This window comes from Caretta caretta, chromosome 6 (genome assembly GCF_965140235.1).
Source record: "Caretta caretta isolate rCarCar2 chromosome 6, rCarCar1.hap1, whole genome shotgun sequence".
In the NCBI taxonomy this organism is placed as follows: Eukaryota; Metazoa; Chordata; order Testudines; family Cheloniidae; genus Caretta; species Caretta caretta.
This window is the reverse complement of record NC_134211.1, coordinates 74,405,195-74,425,805: the sequence shown is the minus strand read 5'-3', so window position 1 is coordinate 74,425,805 and position 20,611 is coordinate 74,405,195. Positions and strand designations below refer to the sequence as shown.

At 36.5% G+C, this 20,611-nt stretch overlaps 1 protein-coding gene across 5 annotated transcripts in view; it reads right to left on the bottom strand.

Annotated features, from left to right (window-relative positions):
* The window catches only part of FMN1 (formin 1), a 393,819-nt gene that overhangs the window by 165,765 nt on the left and 207,443 nt on the right, over positions 1-20,611 (bottom strand). For all 5 annotated transcript variants that reach the window (XM_048854639.2, XM_048854640.2, XM_048854641.2 and 2 more), the window contains 2 exons: positions 10,328-11,118; positions 7,246-7,396 (listed from right to left, as the gene is read on the bottom strand). In XM_048854639.2, coding sequence (XP_048710596.2) covers positions 7,246-7,396; positions 10,328-11,118 — 942 coding nt within the window. The remainder of the gene's footprint in view (positions 1-7,245; positions 7,397-10,327; positions 11,119-20,611) is intronic.

Below are 20,611 nucleotides of genomic sequence, written 5' to 3'. Positions count from 1 at the left end.
GTACCTGGCAGTGCCAGAGGAAGGGGAGAAGCGGACGTTTTGGAAAAGGAACTGGGGTTGGAGTGGTCAGTTCATGAAATGTTTTATGCACTCAGATGGAAGCATGAGGAGGCATGGAACAATGTACATTGCTATAGAATAATTTCCAGTCCCAAGCACATGGAGGGCACATATGCACCCACAGTGAATAACCACAGAGACCAGCACACAAAGAAGAAGTTTGGTTTACCTGACTTGCCCAGCATTACACAGGAACTCTGTGGCAGAGGCAGAGATAGAATCCAGTTATTTAGGATGACATTCAACTGTCTAAACAATGAGACCGTCTCCTCTCTCCCATCTCATTCATTACACATCTTCCAACTTTTGCAACAGAAGAGGCAGAGGTCCTACAGACAACTGCTTTCTTCACTACACAACTCTGATTCATTCCCAGAGCAAGGAAGGAAGAATAACATGGGATCATATCATTAAAGACTGTTTCATAAAACATACATGGAAGGGGGCTAAATGAATGGCTTTGGCTTTTGAGAAAAAACAAAAAAAAATGTTCAAAATTTTTCAAAAAATTCAATATTTTAAATTTTAAAAAGTAACTTTAGACCAACTATTTTTGCTAAATGTTTTCAGTTTCAGTCAAAATGGTAGCTTAAATTGAAAAATGTTTCAAGAGTTTTTTTTTTTAACCAATTCTACTAGTTTGCTATTGTTTTGCAAAAAATCAAGGTCAATTTAATCTGTAAATTTATCAATAACTATCCATATCTACTTGTACCTGAATGAATTAAATAACACCACTGAAAAACCTACAAATTCCCCCCTTTTCTTATTCTGGATCTTCTTTCTCTTCATAGAGGTCTCCAATCAATCGTACAATTCTGAACATTTTAATTTTTTTCTTAAATTACACGTTAATTATTCATCTAAAATAGTCTTCTAAATACTCCAAACACAAAACAACACCACCTTGAAATCCACAGCCATAACAACAATACATCTTGTTCTAGATGATTTTATTGTTCATGAGCACTTGAAAAAGGAATTAGGGAAGTAACACAAAGAATAAGTTAAAAAGGTGAAAACATCTTTTTAGATGAACTCGTCAGCTTCTGTAGTTAAGACTCAAAATCTATCTTTCTGAAGTCTGTACAAAAGTTTATTTTTTAATCTGAATATTAGGTGCTATACTCTATGATACTGTGGGATTCTCAAGCCCATACTAGTAAAGCATGCATTGAAGCATCCAGGAGGTAAATGTTTGACTAGACACATATGACTGGTGGGTTATTTTATAAAGGGGCCGGGGGTCTTAGGAGGGTGGGAAGGGGAATGAAAAAAGAAGAACTAATAGTTCTACATAAATCCACAATAAGCCTTCCATTACACACCACACTGTCGTTAAGTAAAATAACTCCCTGTTGGATTGCAAGGAGCCCACCATGATTGATCCATTGGAGCTAGCCACCAGACATTTGGGATTTCAGAGAGACAATGAAAAACACAAGAATATACAAGGGGATCAAACTGTCTGTAAGATTTTCAAGTGGTACTGTGGCCTGGTAACTAGCCATTTATCAGAGACTCATGGAACCTTATGTAAGAAAAGCTTTAATACTAGAATTTCAGTTAACTGCTAAAATCTGATTTTTTTTGTATTTTAAAAGTGATTGACAACAAGATTAATGTTACTGATAAAATGTTTTGAAAATTGTATGTACATATACAAGGAATTTTTTTCCAAAAGATACACTGTAATTCCACCACAAGTTACTGGGCTCAATGCAGGAATTACTGTGTAAAATTACATGGCCTGTGTTACGCAAGCAATCAGACTAGATGATCATAATGGTTTATTCTGCACTGTGTGCAGTAGTATTTGGACAACATGAATATGACTGGCAATATTGGGCATAACAATAATGAAGATAAATTACAGTATATCATAGGTTTAGGTCCAAATCACTGAAGAAATCAAACTAAATATTTTTATTTTAACTCACACATCTACAACTAAGTGTAGGTCATTTATGGTTAGACTCGTCTAAGGCCTGTTTTTCTAGCCAATTAAGCAGTACAGAGTAGTGCCAAATAACTACATTCCACTGTACTATAAACACTGCGTTACTCTGAAGCAATTTAACAATCCAAAATCTCAGAGAGATGAGGTGTGGAGCATGCTTTCAGAAACCTTAAAAGAGCAACACTCCGATGTGGAAACTACAGAACCCGAACGACCAAAAAGGAAAATCAACTTTCTGCTGGTGGCATCGGACTCAGATGATGAAAACGAACATGCGTTGGTTCACACTGCTTTGGATAGTTATCGAGCAGAACTTGTCACCAGCATGGACGCATGTCCTCTGGAATGGTGGTTGAAGCATGAAGGGACATATGAATCTTTAGAGCATCTGGCATGTAAATATCTTGTGACACCTGTTACAAAGTGCCATGAAAACACCTATTCTCACTTTCAGGTGACACTGTAAACAAGAAGCGGGCAGCATTATCTCCTGCAAATGTAAACAAACTTGTTTGTCTGAGCGATTGGCTAAAAAAGACATAGGACTGGGAGGACTCGCAGGCTCTGAAGTTTTCCATTGTTTTATTTTTGAATGTAGTTAGTTTTTGTACATAATTCTACATTTGTAAGTTCAACTTTCATGATAAAGAGATTGCACTACAGTACTTGTATTAGGTGAATTGAAAAGTACTATTTCTTTTGGGGTTTTTTTACAGTGCAAATACTTGTAATAAAAAGAAAAGGAGTACTTGTGGCACCTTAGAGACTAACCAATTTATTTGAGCATGAGCTTTCGTGAGCTACAGCTCACTTCATCGGATGCATACTGTGGAAACTGCAGAAGACATTATATACACACAGAGACCATGAAACAATACCTCCTCCCACCCCACTGTCCTGCTGGTAATAGCTTATCTAAAGTGATCATCAAGTTGAGCCATTTCCAGCACAAATCCAGGTTTTCTCACCCTCCGCCCCGCCCCCACACAAACTACTCTCCTGCTGGTAATAGCCCATCCAAAGTGACCACTCTCTTCACAATGTGTATGATAATCAAGGTGGGCCATTTCCTGCATAAATCCAGGTTCTCTCACTACCTCACCCCCCTCCAAAAACCACACACACAAACTCACTCTCCTGCTGGTAATAGCTTATCCAAAGTGACCACTCTCCCTACAATGTGCATGATAATCAAGGTGGGCCATTTCCAGCACAAATCCAGGTTTTCTCACCCCCCCCCACCTTGATTATCATACACATTGTGAAGAGAGTGGTCACTTTGGATGGGCTATTACCAGCAGGAGAGTGAGTTTGTGTGTGGGGGGGGGCGGAGGGTGAGAAAACCTGGATTTGTGCTGGAAATGGCCCAACTTGATGATCACGTTAGATAAGCTATTACCAGCAGGAGAGTGGGGTGGGAGGAGGTATTGTTTCATGGTCTCTGTGTGTATATAATGTCTTCTGAAGTTTCCACGGTATGCATCCGATGAAGTGAGCTGTAGCTCATGAAAGCTCATGCTCATATAAATGGGTTATTCTCTAAGGTGCCACAAGTACTCCTTTTCTTTTTGTGAATACAGACTAACACGGCTGTTACTCCGAAACTTGTACTAAAAAATAAATATAAAGTGAGCACTGTGCACTTTGTTAGAATTGAAATCGATACATTTGAAAATGTAGTAAACATCCAAAAATATTTAAATAAATTATATTCTATTATTGTTTAACGGTGCGATTAATCACGATTAATTTTTTAATAGTGCGATTAATAGCGTTTAAATTTTTTAATTGCTTGACAGCCCTAGTTTTTACTTTTTTATTCTGGTGGGTGACTTCCAAAGTTCATCTCTTATCTGCTTCTTCAAGTGAGGTTTTTTTTTCGTATTTTCACCCTAGTTTTTCATGTCATTTATATTTTTACACTCTATTTGTTTCAGTAATCTCAGTAAACCCTATTCTATATTTTTAAAAATAAAAGTCTACATTGAAATGCAAATGAAGAATCATTCATACATCCAGATAAACAAGGAACCATACAGTGTGTGAAAAAATACATAAGGTTTCCCAGAAAAAGTGGGCACCATTTCATTTGCCACCCATACTGTATGTATGTAATCCTACTAGAAATTAAGTTCTGGACAAAGAGTAAAGAAAAAATATAGCAAAGGACTACTGTATTAGCCATAACAAATTAGGATTCAGCTTTTGTTTTACCAAAAGGGGCAGGTGAGGAAGTGAACAGGAATATGTATTTGCTCTTCAGAACAGATAACTAATGCTCTTCATATTGTGGTCTAGCATACCTGAAATTCAGGGATGTTGCATGTATAAGTTGGAATAGGAAATACAAATAAATGTAAAAAATGTGTCTAATTTCTTCATAAAGCCTGTGTTTATAGCATTATGTTCAAGAGACTTTTAAAGTCTGTATTTTCCAACTAGATTGTGAAATGTTTTCTTATGGATCAAATTCAGTGAAATGTAGAATAAACCTCCCCTTTCAATCTTTGACTATGCAAAAGCAAATTTAGAAAGTGGGTATCAGGAATTTGCACTATTGTACTAATTGGATTTACTTCTAAATCTGACTACTGAATACCACCATTCATACTCTAAAGGTTTATGAAGTAAAATATGATAGGAAGAATTTTTCTCATAGAACAAGTATGTTCAGGTTAAATAATAAAAGTAAACATGTAAAAACCCAAATAGTTCAATATCCTTAAAATGCATTTATATAGACAACAAAACCAACACATTAACACGTTATTTGGAGTTTTATAAATGTTAAGTGCTATTTATAACTAGATTAATTATCGTGTTAAGACAAATAATTTCTGAAAAAAAGATGTTTTAAATAGTTGGAGGTTGTGAAACTTCTTTGTTTTTCTAATTATGTATGATAAAGGCAAAGGTTATATCCAAGGTGCCCTCTTGTGGCTCAACCCAGGGAAACTCAACTGAGCTTATGTCATATAATATATAATAATGTATTGTTATGAGACTTCTGCAGTAACAAAACAATGTCAATCACTTCATGGACTAACACTTTCTTCTTTGTCAGGTTCCTAATTTTACTTTAAGATCATATTTCTGTGTCCATTTTTTAAAGTGTGAGTAACAAATAAGATAATATGGCAACTGTGAATGTATCTGAAAGTGTCTAGTGGCACTGACGCTTTAACCGTACTGGGCCTTTTAGGATAAATACAAGCGGCATGGATTTATCATCACTCTTTTGTAAGATCCCTTCACCAGCTCACATGGCTGCAGATCTTATGTTTGCAATGACATTAAATCTTCCAAGATTAAACATAAACCTGAATTTGGATAGCTAGCTAAGGATGAAAAAGCAAATACCTATTCAGCTATTTTGCTTTAAAATACAATTACTTATAATTTGTATGTCTATGTATACTCTAATCAAGAGCAAAATAGACTGTATAGAGCCTGGCTTCTGATGTGAGAGTTAAACCTACATCCTTATGGCCCAGAATCAAGAAGGACGTCTACACACACCGTTTGCTAATTGTAGTCCATTGACCACTGGTTGTCTGCAGAGATGTTGCTGGTTGCCCATAGGGAGATAACAGATCACTTATTGCTGGTTCCTACTTGCAAAGAAAAGGCTGAACAACCATAGAAGTAACCAAAAATGAGGCAGAGCCATCCTAGGTGCTCTAACTGCTACCACTATGTAACAGTAGGAGAGGAAACAGGAACTGCATTCAGGGACTGCAGCAATCAGTAGGATTGGAGCCGTCAGCCTACAGCAAGAACTACCATCAGGAGAGGAGCCAGGGCTTCCAAAATGACTAGTGTAAGAGGAACATTCAGGGGACCAGGCATGAAGAGAACTAGGCAGCATGTGCAAGTGAGTGGAGGGTAATGGGTGGGGCCAGCCCTAGACATTTTCCCTGCCAGACTGGAAAATGTTTTTGGTGTGTTGGAGCAAAACAAAACAAAACAAACAAAAAACAGAATAAAGAAAGAGACATCCTTCACAGGCAGTCAATCAGTGGAGAGGGAAAAAACCCAAATGAAAAATGGCCAAGTCCGACACTGCTACTGCTTCCTTGCTTGCCCCTAAAACTGGTCTTGATAATGCAACCAAAATGGCAGAGGAGCATGCACATGAGATCAAGCAAAGAGAATGGAAGAAGGGAATGAAACAAAGAGGAAAATTAAGTAGCGTCATTAACTTTTCTCAAACGGAACATCAAGCCCTGCATAGCAAATAAATAGAGGAAATGATTTAAAATATTTTGCTTTAAATTATAAATATATTTGAAGTGTACACGTACACACACACAATACTAAAGGCCATTCGTTTTCAGTTTTTATTTTGTTTAAAATTTCCTGGGAACATGTCAGTGTTTGTTACAAATTTTTTAAAATAGCTGAAAGATCAGTGGAAAAATTAACTTTATAGTTTTCTGGGTAAATATTGGGGTTAATATTAGGATATGGAAGGACAGAAAAAAGCAACAAATAGAGAAAAGTAAGAGTATTAAAAGTAAAAGCAGTTTAATGCTGTGGTTTATTTAGTGAACTGTACATTAACAATATGTACATATATGCACACACAGGAGTGTGTGTGTATGTATATCTTCCACTACATTGCCTTATTTTAATAGACAGCCTCACATTTACACTTAGACTAAATTATGATTAACATAAACACATCTATAATCTAATGTGTTGGATTTTTTGTAACAATCAATATTTCTATGTATCTGGGTGGACCAAAATTTGTGTGAAAATCAGTAAGAACCAAATAATAGCATTTCTAAAACCTGGGAATTCTTCAGTAAAAACAAAAAGGGCCTTAATATTACTGTTGGTATGGACTGTTAAACATTTGTGTGATGTGAAGCATGCTCATTCTTTTATGCCTTACATTTTCACCAAAGTTACATCTTCTTTCAATACTTTGTTTTTGAACTTTTATTTTAAATATGCACAAACATGTTAGGATGAAGGAATGCAAGTTGTCCTTTGTAAAAACAGCAACGTGTAGATGGTGCACAATGGTTTGACAATTCACTTATAAACAAAACAGAAAATCCATCTATTATACACTAACATAATAACAATTCTTGTTTTCATATATTCACGTTTTGTTGGCAGTTTCTATTTAACAGAATGTAAATCACTGTTTTTTTAAAACACAGAAACATGAACACACTCAATAAAGAGAATGTTATTATGAAAAAAATGTGTACCTTTTTGGCTTTTGTTTTCTTTTCATAAGACTCTGATAAGCGTTTTCTTTTTTCCTGAACTGCATCTTTGGAAAATAAATATTCAAATTCACTAGTATCAACTATGTCAGGTTCTTCTAATGAGTCCCATAAAGTTGGTACAGATATTTTGCTGAAAACAAATAAATAAAATTAAAATTTCACAACAAATATTTACAAAAATATATTTTCTGTGTTAGATTTTAAAACCAGAACAGCAGCTGAGTACAGCCAAAGGACAAATAACTTTCCCTCTTTTCTCTACTAGACTGGGTAAAGTGTCAAAAGAAATTACAGAAGGCAGCACTAAAAAGTACTACAACACTTAAGTACTTATTTAAATTATTCAAGCCTACTGGTGATCAAAAATTACTATTTATTATTTGTACTGCACTAGAATGTTGGGTCACCAATCAAAGATCAGGATAATACCTTGTGAAAACAGGCTTTCAAGAGAATTCTCATTTCAGTTAGGGTATGTTTACTGCAGCTGGGAGGGTGCTTGACAGCTTGGATAGACAGATGTGTGCTAACTCTATTTAACTTACCATCATAAAAATAAAAGTGTAGCGGGGGGTAGCATAGGCAGTAGCTCAGGCTAGACACCTGAGTACAAACCTTCCTGGTCTCCCTGGTTACATACTTGGGCAATTAGCCCAAGCCACTCCCTATGGTACCCCCAGCTACACTGCTATTTTTAGCACACTAGGTCAAGCAGAGCAAGCATGTGTCTGTCTACCTATGCTGGGAAGCATGTTCCCAGATGCTGTGTAGACATACCCTTATATGAATGGAAATATTGCAACGGCAGCCTTGTGTTATTCTGGTTCATCGGCTTAGAACAAGGGAATGCACTATGCAAATGAAAAGTAATAAAAATAGTTGGCCAAACTTTTCTGAACCTCAAGGAAAAAAGTTTGGATTGAGTTTTGTGTTATTTATCTTATCAGTGAGATTCAGTTCACTTCAGATGAAATGAAAATGGCTACGTGCTTTCTATTCACTATTACTACTAGTTTGAGGAACTGGAATGGGTGTCTATTAGCATTCTGAACTGCTTAATACACAGTAAATTTTAAAGAGGGAAGATAGTTTTGCTATCCTGCATCCTCCAAGAATGATTTGGTGCGTGCAGAACTCACCCTCATTAGTGTTTAAACATATGGATGCGTGAGTACAACTCTCCTGGCTTTATCCAAAGTTTGGGAAATCAAATACATAGTGCAACAAATGGAGCACTTCAGTACTGAATTGCTTTAGTTCTGAAACTGCAATACTTAGGGAAGGAAGTAAGTGGGATAATATTATCCTCAGACTATTCTTAACTTCTATTGATAAGCTTGAAATTCTGAGTCCATTTCTTCCAGCAGGTGTCACTAACAGGCAATGGTATTATTAACTGTCATGAAATGGGTAGAATTGCAGTGGGGAAAAAAAACTGTAAATACGTACATGGCTGCTGTCACCAAATGATTACTCTGATTAGGTGCAATATGTAACAGAATTTAATATGTATCCGTGCATGAAGGAAGGGGGAGGAATAAGCTAAAAGAATGCAAATTATTATTTTCTATCCATTTGGGATTCATTTACCCTGCCATTGAGTTTCCAGTGGGATTGCCAGTACTTTTGTGATTGGATATCTTTCTAAAAGATACAGTGTAGCTCAAACAGAAGTTATGGGCTTGATGCAGAAATCACTGGATGAGGTTCTATGGCCTGTGCATGGAGAAGGTCAGACTAGATGATCACAAAGGCACTAACATCTATTTCTCATTTAACATCTGTAGTCTGGTGGCACCTTAAAGACTAAAGATCATTCATGTGATTTTAAAATTAATAAAACCAAAATATTTTAAACGTAAATATATTTTTGTCTAATGTGTACTTCAGAAATAAACCTTTTATTTTAAGGTATAAATCAAAGATTAGAGAGTATCCTGTCTGTGTAATTGCACTGATATCCCTACATGCCTGCTCCAAAATCATGCCTGCACTGATATGCACACATGCCTGCATAGATTTTTAAGGCCAGAAGGAACTACAGTGATCATCTAATTTCACCTCCTGCATAACACAACCATGTAATTTCACCTTAATTGCTGCAACTTCGGGTTGTGCTAGAAATACTTTGTTCCGAATCAGAAGGGAATCCTCCTTTTAGCTAAGTCACTTAGAGTTCTTTGCTACTGTAATTAACCACAAGAAATGTCAGAGAACATAGCAGAACTCGAGAGAAATCTTCAGAAAATGAACTCTGAAAAGCAGAATTGTCAGTGTCTCTGTCTTTTCACCAAGCAGTGCTGTAAGCAGAGCTGGTCAGGAAAATGCCAATTCATCAAACCTAATTTTTTTCATGGAAACATGTCAGGTTTGATGAACTTTTGACAAAACCACCTGGCAGGCTGCTGGCAACCCCAGACTTCCAGGATCTGAGAGGCCAGTCTCACCAGGCAGATTGCCGTGGAGTTGTAGCCCTATGTGGACTGCCCCAGGGCTTCCAAACTCCCAGGCCAGTTGGCAGCCCAGAGAGCCTTCAAACAATTATGCATATACTTAACTGTACTCCCTTGGACTCCCACAGAACCATTCACAGAAGTTAAACATATATAACTAGTTGCAGGATTGGGACCATAGAGGACAAAATACTCCCTGCCCTAAAGATCCTGCAATCTAAAATGACAAGACAGGCAACCAATAATACACAAACTCTTTGAAGCAATATTGGATACACAGCCTCAGCTTTTTATTTTACCCTGTGCCTATTTGCTATATTTGTCAATGTTGCCTATGAACTACTACTTTTAAACTTTTAAAAATTTTAGTTATATTTTTCCATTTTAAAACCCATTGCTTATTATCTATTGTTGTGCTTTTTAAAGCTTGGGCTATCTTCTGATTTTTTAGAAAACTTTTTTCCTTTCATATTCCTTTTTTGTTTTTTGGGCTCTATCTTTAACTCTTCTTGTCTTTTTTTTTAAAAAAACAAACCTTAAATACTGTACATGCTCATCCTCATGATACATAAATTATACCTATAAATCCAAATAAAATAACTTTTTACCTGCTTTCTTTGATTTGTATCCTAGTCCAGTACAAAGGCTTCATGGGACAGTTAGGTTCAATGGCAGGTTTTCGAGGACCTTGGTTTGAAGACTGAGTGCTATTGAAAAAGAACCCAGGTGGTGGCGGTGGAAGAGGAGGCCCATTTCCCGGTAGAGGTGGCCCACAGCCAGGCAGGGGTGGTGGACCGGGAGGCCCAAAACCTGGGGGGGGTGGTGGTGGTGGTGGTGGCGGCGGCAGTGGCGGAAGATTTCCACAACCTGAAGGAAATGGCTGTGGCCCAGATCCAAACTGGGATGTCAATGGAGTGGATGCCAAACCTGTTAACAAGGGAGGTGGTGGAGGAACTAAAGCTGGTAGTGAAGGTTCAGGAAGAGGAGGTGGTGGGGGTGGTGTTAGAGATACTAACACTGGTTTCTGTTCACAAGATAAGAGACTTTCTGAAGTCTGTGCACAGTGACATGGTTCCTTATTCTCACTTGGGGCAGAAATACTGTGATTTAAAGTAGAAATATTAAGCTTTTTAGGTACCATTTGGCTATTCTTCACACGTATATTTTCCTCTTTACTAGGCTTTATGAAGGTTTCTCTGTCAGTTTGTATATATACATTTCTGTACGTCTTTGGTGGATTATCATCTTCAGTGGATACACAGACGTCCTTTGTTTTCTCATTTCTTCTATTTAATTTGTTTTCCAGTTCATTCTTGAGATTTGCAATGGTTTCCTCAAGCTTTGTGTTTGATACAGCATGCTCTCCACGAATATGAAAGATCTGGAGTTCAAACTGAGACTGTGGAAAAACAACAAAAAACACCATGTAAAAACTGTGTATAATTAGGTATTAGATAAGGATGTGACACACTTTATGCAGATATACTGCATACTAAAAGGGAGAAGAATTTTACAGGTCTCTGAGTTCCAAAATTCTTTTGTTCATCTATGAAAATTCCTAGATTTAATTAAATTTAGGAAATGTAAAGGATTTTTCTTCTGTGAAGCACATTTAATGAATAATTACTCAGAATATGTCAAAAATACAGTTTGCTAATTAAGGTCTAGATTGTAACTTGCCTTAATGCAAACATGTGAGACCGCCTCTCGCAGCCCTAAGCAGCATCAGTGCTTTCAGACTCTTGTATCCAGAACCAGGTTCAGGCAGGAGCACAGTATTTGAACACCAGATGCTCCTTCCTGGGAACAAATAGGTGGGGAAAGGAAAGCACCAGTGCTCCACCTTCCCTATGTGCTATCTCGCAGAGCTGGCGGGGTATATAGAGGGAAGAAACCTGCAACCTTTCAAGGGCTGAAGTAAATTACCTCCTTTCACCTTCCCTCCACCAGAGCAAGGGAGGATACGTGGATCCAAGTAATTCAGTCTAACTGTAAATGATTTACCTGCTGCATTAAGAAAAAAATCCTTTGCCTATCCAAAACTTTAGATTCCTTTCTGCATTTCATTCTTTTTAATGGGTGGTTTTGAATTGGCCTTTTTTTTTTTATTTTTCACTTTCATCCATTTGTATTGACTATACATTGTCATTAACATCTATTTCAGCTGGTTTTCTTTTTATGTTCACTAGTATTAATTTTTTGTTCATTGTTTGCTTGTTTGTTGGTTTTATTCTTTGCTGGTTTTATGATAAAATCAGTACTGTACTTTTGGACATTATTCAACAATTTTTTAATATTAAAGAATTAAAATTATTCAATTTATACTATTTACAATGTTTCATTAGAAATATCTGGTTAAAATGGTTTCATATTTCACGTCACATGCATTGTATTTAGTGCTAACTCTCACAGATACACAATATATGCTTAATATACTGAGAAATTAGAGAACAATTTGAACATTATACAACCTCTCAAAAAACTCCGCTTTCCTAAACTCTTTACAGGAAAATTAAAATTCCTTCTCTCTTAAAAAGCAATACTAGAGTATTAAAAGTACTCCCCATGAACAATTGCTCTCTCACAAACATAAAACCCCCACCTTCATGAGTACAATTTTTATTTAAAGATTTAAAATGCCATATTTTTTCAAAAGGCAATTTAACCTACAGCTAGTAAAATCAACCTTTGGACCAAAGAGGGTATTAAAGAGATTTTGTTGTGATAAGTACAAATGACAGGCATTTTTAAAAAATCTAAACAATGAAGAAAAACTAGAATTTCATATTACAAAACTTTGTTTTTTATGCTATGAAATTAAATAGATGTAGAGTGCTGCAAACACTCTAAGGCAGTCACCTGTATTATAGTAATGAATGTGATAAAAAATACAAAATGTGTGACCATTCAAACATCTCTGCGAAGTAATCGGATAGTGATGAGCTTAACAAAAAACGACACCATCAAAACCACTTCAGCTCCCTGTCACTAGTGAAAGGCTCAGACAAATAAAAAAGGAACATTATTGATCGACAGGGGAGACACTTAAATTGGCTATGTATCAAGTGCTGTCAAAAGTGAAAGAAAGGACAGGTTTTGAGTAAATGTTCCTTTTCTCTGTAAAAATGTATAAAGCCAGGGAAAGTGAACTAAGAACTTAACACTGCAAACACTAGCAAACTTTGCTTTTTACTGTAAGTAATCCAATTTTGTCAGTTTTTAGAACTACACTAAGTAGTATAAATATTTGTAAGATCAGGCCCTTGGATAAAAATGTCTCTAAAGTTTCACATCCTATGATACTGTACACTTTTTGGTCCTCTCAAATATAGTCATCAGCACACTGAAAGACATTTAAAAACAACAGGTTTCAGAGTAACAGCCGTGTTAGTCTGTATTCACAAAAAGAAAAGGAGTACTTGTGGCACCTTAGAGACTAACCAATTTATTTGAGCATAAGCTTTCGTGAGCTTTATTTGAGCATAAGCTTTCGTGAGCTTCATCAGTGCATCTGATGAAGTGAGCTGTAGATCACGAAAGCTTATGCTCAAATAAATTGGTTAGTCTCTAAGGTGCCACAAGTACTCCTTTTCTTTTTAAAAACAACAGACCACTTCAAGCTCTGTTTTTCCCCTACTGTACAGCTTCTCTACCAAAGCTTATTGTGATTTATTTTAGTTACCAGTTCAAATGAACACTCCCCCCCACAAACTCAAGGACACTGATCTGTAAATGATGTAATATCTTTGAACAATGCTGTGGATTTATCTCTAAAGAATTCAGCAATTTTATGTTTTATCATAGTATTTTTCCCTACTGTTTTAACATAAAAACCTTCCCAACAGAACAAAATGGGAGAATAAAACTATTTGCTTTTCAAAGTGAAAGCTTTTCCTACTGTACAACTGGAGCAGTGTCCTTAAAAAACAAACAAACAAAACTTCTAAGACAAGCAGAGTAAATTGTCAAAACTACTTGATGGATTTAATTAGGTACCAAACCAATTGTGATAGCAGTGTGTGTAAGAGAGAGAGACTCAAAGAAAACTCTCTCTTAGGTGGTAATTTTATGCTTTGTCTTTGGCTTTTTTATTAGTTTATATGGTTTTTTAAAAATAACTTTCCACTGTAAGAAACAGAATTTTTTTTTTCAGCTGAGTATGATTTGTTGTATTTTTGTCTGGATTTTTAAGGTCAAACTGTAAGGAACAGAATTTTCAAAACTTCATTTTTTGCTAAATATTTTACTATAGAGATATCTTACACTGAGATTAAACATTTATTATCAGGCTAAATCACACAGGACAAAAGAAAATTAGCTCCAACAATATTACATACTGGAAATCTGACCTGCAGAGGATCTAGTCAATAGGGAAATAAGAAAAAGAGTGTCCTTTTATAACAATGAGGAGTCCAGTGCATCTGAAGAAGTGGGTTTTTTACCCACAAAAGCTTATGCCCAAATAAATTTGTTAGTCTTTAAGGTGCCACCGGACTCCTTGTTGTTTTTGTGAATACAGACTAACACGGCTACCCCCGATACTTTAGAATGATGAACTGCATTTCAAGAGAGTAATAAACAACATTATCCAAAAAAGAAGTTTTCCTTGGTATTTACCTATGTCCATACTACCAACATCCCAGAAAAATATTGTTAACTGTTAACTGAAAAACTGTTAAAAAACATCATTACAAACAATTTTATTTTAGATAACTTCATATACAATATTATGTTACCATTTTCAGCAAAGCAAATTTAAAAAGTGGTTTTCAAATCCATTTGACAGAGGAAGCATATGAGTGTCTAGGTGACTTCTACACCTGCTTCAGATGCCAGCTAAACATGAAATAAAAGATGAAAATCCTAATTTGAAATATTCTGCAAACCAAATAGGTGTGAAAATTTAGTGACATCAAATACTGGATATTTAAGTCCATGTTATTGTTAATAACATTATATTTACAGTCAATTTTTAATGTGAAGAAAATAGTATTCTTTCTTTTACCTATACCAAGTGATAAAATATTATACTTTGACACATCCCTAATTCTATAGCTTTATAAACAAAATACAAAATGAAATTATGAACATTATTTTCAAATTGCCATAATTTATTAGGGGCTGCAAACATTTGCTTTACAAGGATTTACTTAGCCAGATATCTGTATAACATATAGAGTATTTCCCAACAAGCGTCCCAAATATATTGTTGTGGAGAATGAAGGAAATAGCTATTTTTAAAATAAATATCAGGTGAACCTCAGTTTGCCTGTGTGATGTTATCCTACCTAGCTTCACAGAGTTAAATTAAAAAAAAAAAGAGCTGAAAGAAGGAATTAACAGGAAACAAATTAATGACAGAAATAAGGATACCAAAGGCCCTTGAAGGAACAACATTGCTAACAAGGTTTCTTTTCCCAAGCCAAACCTAGGATCATATACTAAAAACTTAAAGATGCTGGGGCTAAGCAGAAGGGAAGCATCATGCTGACAGACAAACACACAGAGAATCACAGAGAGCACACTGCAGAAGGCAGTCTGTCATTCCCAGCCAGAAAGGCCATGTACTGGGCTGAGGGAAGGTTACAAAAGCTGCAGAGGAAAGATTAAGGTGCAGGTAAGACTCATGCATTTAATCCTTCTGCTGTTTTCCCCCTTTGCTCTGTATGCTATGTTCCTGTGGGTGAAGGAATAAATAATACTTTGTTTTGAAAAAGTGTTTTTCGTGTCACTAATCAGCCTCCCAGAGTAAAAGGGCTTAAAGGTGTCAAACTCTGTTGGGCCTATTGTGTTAATACAGTTGGGAAACAGTGGGGGCTGTCGTGCAGAGATCCAGTCCCAAAGTAGCTGGACCATGGAGTCTCTCCCAAAATGACAGGTGCAAGAAGACAGGCTTGTCACCAGAGGGGTGCACTCGAGAGGGACAAAAAACAGGTGCAAAACACAGCTCGCCCTGTAAGAATGACAAGTGTACATTAACATATACGTGAAGTCTAATTGGCCACACATTTGATCTAACATGGCTGGATTTAGTTCATATAAAGTTAATAGTGACAAGCCTAAACTTGATACTTAAAGTGGTATTTAAAGCAACAACACAGGAAAAGAATTTGTGAGAAGAAGCCAAGAACAGTACGATCTCATGACAAAGAAGTAAAAAAACCTCTAGAACTATCTTCTCATTTTGACCTCTCTGATATCTCCAATGATGGCCTGAAAAGTGTAGGCTGTTGGCATCACTGCCCATTATGTATAAAAACTTTCTGACAAAATCTATATGACTGCCTTCAAGAGTGACTCTACACACTGGAACCAGAGCAGAGTGAAGTATTTTTTCTTGCTTTGTCCACAGTAAACATGTGCTTAAAAAAAAGTGGAAAAACTGATGTTGATACGAACCTTGTTTGTGCCAAACACTGTGGAAAAACTGTTTATTAGTAATTCGGTTTTATGAAAATTCTCTTGCAGAGCCAGGGACAGTGAGATTATCTGGATTATCTGCCACAGAGTTTGGACCAGACTGGAGACTAATCAGATGTCTATGCCTGATTTCTCCCACTCCCCAGCCCCCATTTTTCTAAGTCTTACATTCCTATGTCAATTCTTGAAGTCCGACATTACATTTTTTTAATCTGCTTGTCCTTGTGTGTTCCCTCTCCTCCATCTTTGGATCTCTCCTTATGCAATGAGTAATCCTCGTTGATGAATTTAGGGTCTATTGCTTGCTCTGAATAGGCCAGATAAACAAGCTTTCAGATGAAATTACAAGGGCTAAATACAGTAGATGCCACATACCATACTGCAAGTCATTCTAACTTCTCTAAATTCAAATTGCAAATGCATTTCTTGTTACCAAAATTCTAACTGGCTCATTAATGTGCTATAAAAACCACTAAGATATTTAAACATACAATTATGTAAAACTAATAAAAAGGAAGACGCTAGTAAAATATTTAAATATGAACAAAAATCCAAATAAATTCTAAAGATATTTATTGTGATAGGCAAAGCACAGAGAAGTGAGACAGGATTTGAGGTCTTTGGGAAGTTTTGTTTATAGGCACCCACCTGCAGCCAGGTCCCCCATCCCCCGCCCAGAGCCTCCCACCCACTGGCAGCCCTGCTGATCAAGTTCTTCCCCTCCCTCCCAGTGCTTCTCACCCACCATGGATCAGCCTTTTTGGGGGAAGGAGTGGACTGGGGGTAGGGCCTGGGCAGAGCAGGGATAGGAAGAGGCAAGGTGAGGTGGAGGCTTTGGGGGAAGGGGTGGACTGGGGGGCAGGGTGTGGAGCAGAGCGGGCATTGAGCACTCTGGGGGCAAGGAGGTTTTGTTTTGCACTGTTGCGGCTGTAGGAGTTAAACATGGTCTCACAAACATGGGGCTGAACTATGCCTCCTTGATCTATGTGTAGAGAACCCTCTCTGTGCAATCTCCTCAGGTAGTTTATACCTCTAGCGCTTTACTGTGGATTAGGGCATTGGTGCTGTATGGTGCTGTCAGCTTTCCTATATGAGTACAGTACACCAGCATCCCAACATACAATGGCTCCAATTTAGTGACTATGAATGTAAATTTATTCTGTCCTAAATGCTGTAACAAGAAGTCACTTTTTTCAGGCCTTTCAGATTTGAGAACGTGAAATGGAGCAAGTAGCTGTACATCATATTTTAAACGATCAACTGATGATTTTGTTTTGTCCTAACTAAAAACAAAAACACCAACTAATACCATTATTGGGGTGTTAGGGTATTGTTAGGGTGAAAGTAACACCCTTACCATTTAAAAGCCTGTCATCAGGCAGAAACCTAGCTCTGTTTGGACAGCTACAGTTCTCTTCTCTTTCTGAAAAATCTTTCCACAGATGACATTCAATGATATTTAGTGGAACTGAGCCTGCAGGGCAAGAGAAATTTTACAGAGCCAAGACTATAGTAGAAACATGTCCATATAACTCACTTCAGAAGCATAGTTTATATAAACCAAGCAACATTTCTGCTTAAGAACACTGAGCTTGGAGTGTATGAACTACAGCTTTAGGAAAGTGCTTCAAAAAGTTATAGTCCAATGCATTCCCCTATTTTTAAATTACATATTTTGTCTTGCTCACAGATGTAGAAATGGATTTCAAACAATGGATTGGGTGTTGCATTGAAAGGACTGGATAAATGCCACCAACACAGATGATAGCTTCACCGGATAAAAAAAATATGCAGAATTCAAGATAGCACTGTTAGTTCAAAAAAAGAAAAGGAGTACTTGTGGCACCTTAGAGACTAACCAATTTATTTGAGCATGAGCTTTCGTGAGCTACAGCTCACTTCATCAGATGTTTACCATGGAAACTGCAGCACCACGGTAAACATCTGATGAAGTGAGCTGTAGCTCACGAAAGCTCATGCTCAAATAAATTGGTTAGTCTCTAAGGTGCCACAAGTACTCCTTTTCTTTTTGCGAATACAGACTAACACGGCTGTTCCTCTGAAAACTGTTAGTTCAGTTAGGGCTAATAAATCACAGAAGTATTTCAAATGCTAGATATAAGCCATTTCATTTTACTTCCAGATATATATATACATTTGAGGTGTAGTTTTTTTGGCCCAGATAGGGGCCTGGATGAAAAATGAAGACCTCCAACAACTGCTCCCACGTGTAAGTAAGGAAATATAAACATGCATTATATAGGTACTTTGAGCTAATCTATAATTAAAATTATATTGAAATTTACTCTTACTGCAGGACTTAAACCCCTCTTTCAAAAAATTTTAATGACTGAATTTCTTCACCATATTTGATACATTAATTCTGCAAAGGATCATTCATTTTTCTCTCTCTCTTTTCCAAGAGATAACTTTTCAAAGATTTAAAGAAGAATGATTTGCACTAACATGAAACTTCATATACAAATGTTCCTGACATCTCAAGCACAGGCCAATTTAAAATTTCAAAATTAAATAAAAGTAAAGTCATCTGCTTTATTCATCTCCATAAGAGAAGAAGACAAAAGTGTCAATTTCCATTGCCTCCTTCCATTTCTCCAATGTTATCATTCTGCCTCCATGCATCTTCTTAGCACAGAGAGCCTGAATATCAATATCCTCTGAGAAACCTGTAGTGACCTTGAGGTATATAAAGGATCGTACATAGGGATGTGCAGGCTAGTTCAGATAAGGTAAGAACTTATCTGAACCTTCACCCAAAAGTCAGAATGGATCTTTGAGGTTAAAAAACTCTCCATATACTTGGTTTACATATATACTAGTTTAGCTCTGCCATTCCTGGCTTCAACTAGACTGGAAACGTTGAGTGAAAGGATATCATCACAATATTTCTGACTCTGCCAAAAACAAGATATTCTGGATTTCTTACAAGAAAGTCTGTTCTCACAAGATTTCAAATTGAATTTGTAGAGTAAAGGGGTGAGTTCTTCAGAAAAGTATGCATATGTAAATTCACAAAGGCATTTGAAACAAACAAGGCCTCCTCAGTTTGGAAGTTTTCCCATCCTTAATGATTGCTATTAAGAGCCAGTAAAATGAATCCTCTCTGCAACTTCCAAATAATTTAAGAGCTAAATTGTTTTAAATCACTGGGGTTACTGCATGAGTAAGGATGTGGCCCCAAATGTTAATCACTAATCATACAATGAAAAATGCAAGGAAATAAAGGAACTATCAAGGTACCACAAATTCATCGAAATGCCAGTTTCACTTGACTATTCTAGCCACACAAAAAGCCAGCACTGACATAATAGCGGTGAATATATTTGTCTTTGTAGACACGAAACTACTTTGGCCAGGTAATTTTTTACTGTTTGAACAAATGTGCACAGTCCATAACCATAGGTACTGGAGGTAATGCTGCACCCCTGCCTTGAAGTGGTTTCCATTATACATAGGGTTTACAGATTGGTTCATAAGCTCTCAACACCCTCACTGTACAAATTGTTCCAGCACCCCTGTCCATAGCCACCCTTTAAAACAACATGAGTCACAGCAACTCGATATATCCGGTGTTGAATTCGAGACTGAATTTTAACAGAAAGAAAATAAATCAGTTGGTATACATGTTTCTCATTTGAGTCCTGGCATATAGTATCTTCTCGTCCTCTCAAGCTTAGTAATAGACAAACTATAAGGTAAAAATTGTTAGCTTTCCACAAAGACAGACCTCATACGACATAGTGGTTTCTTTTGAGTGCCAGAATTGCTGGCAACTTTACAGACTTATTCATTCAAAACTGTCACATACTGTATGCAGAAAAGGTTATAAAAAAAAGTGAGTTTGTCTGTACAGAAAGAGCCTGTCTATTTAATTCTGAGCTACAATGAACACGTGATGTACTTGTGACTCCAGGCAAAATGGATGTGGAAAGTTTAAGAAAAATAGACTTGTGCTGAGAGGAAACTGTAAATAAGCACAGAGAACACTTTTTAATGAAATTAAAAAAATTGTTCATAAGTGCTCAAAAGCCATCGGGTCCTTTGGTAGAGCCCAAAAGAGCAGATTTTTTTTTTTTTTAACATTTGTAAGGCACTTTGCAGATGAAAAAGTGCCATGAAGATATTAAGTAATATGATTACTAATAGGATCTAAAAAGTAAGACAGGAAAACTGACGAACTGTGTAGACTTTTGGTGTTTAAATATGAAAGGCACAAAATTATTATATCTGTCATATTTAAAGAGAGTAATAACTCCATATTAGTGAAATGGACTTTAAAATGTTTTTGGAAATTGTAATAATAAGCACATATACATAATTTGTATTTTATAGGAAAAATGCAATTTTACTTCACGGGAAGAGATAACGGCATTATGCGCATCTTACAGATAATTGTTCTATCTTCAGTTTTTACATGTTTTTTCCTTTTTCTCTTGCCAGTTTTGACCCTA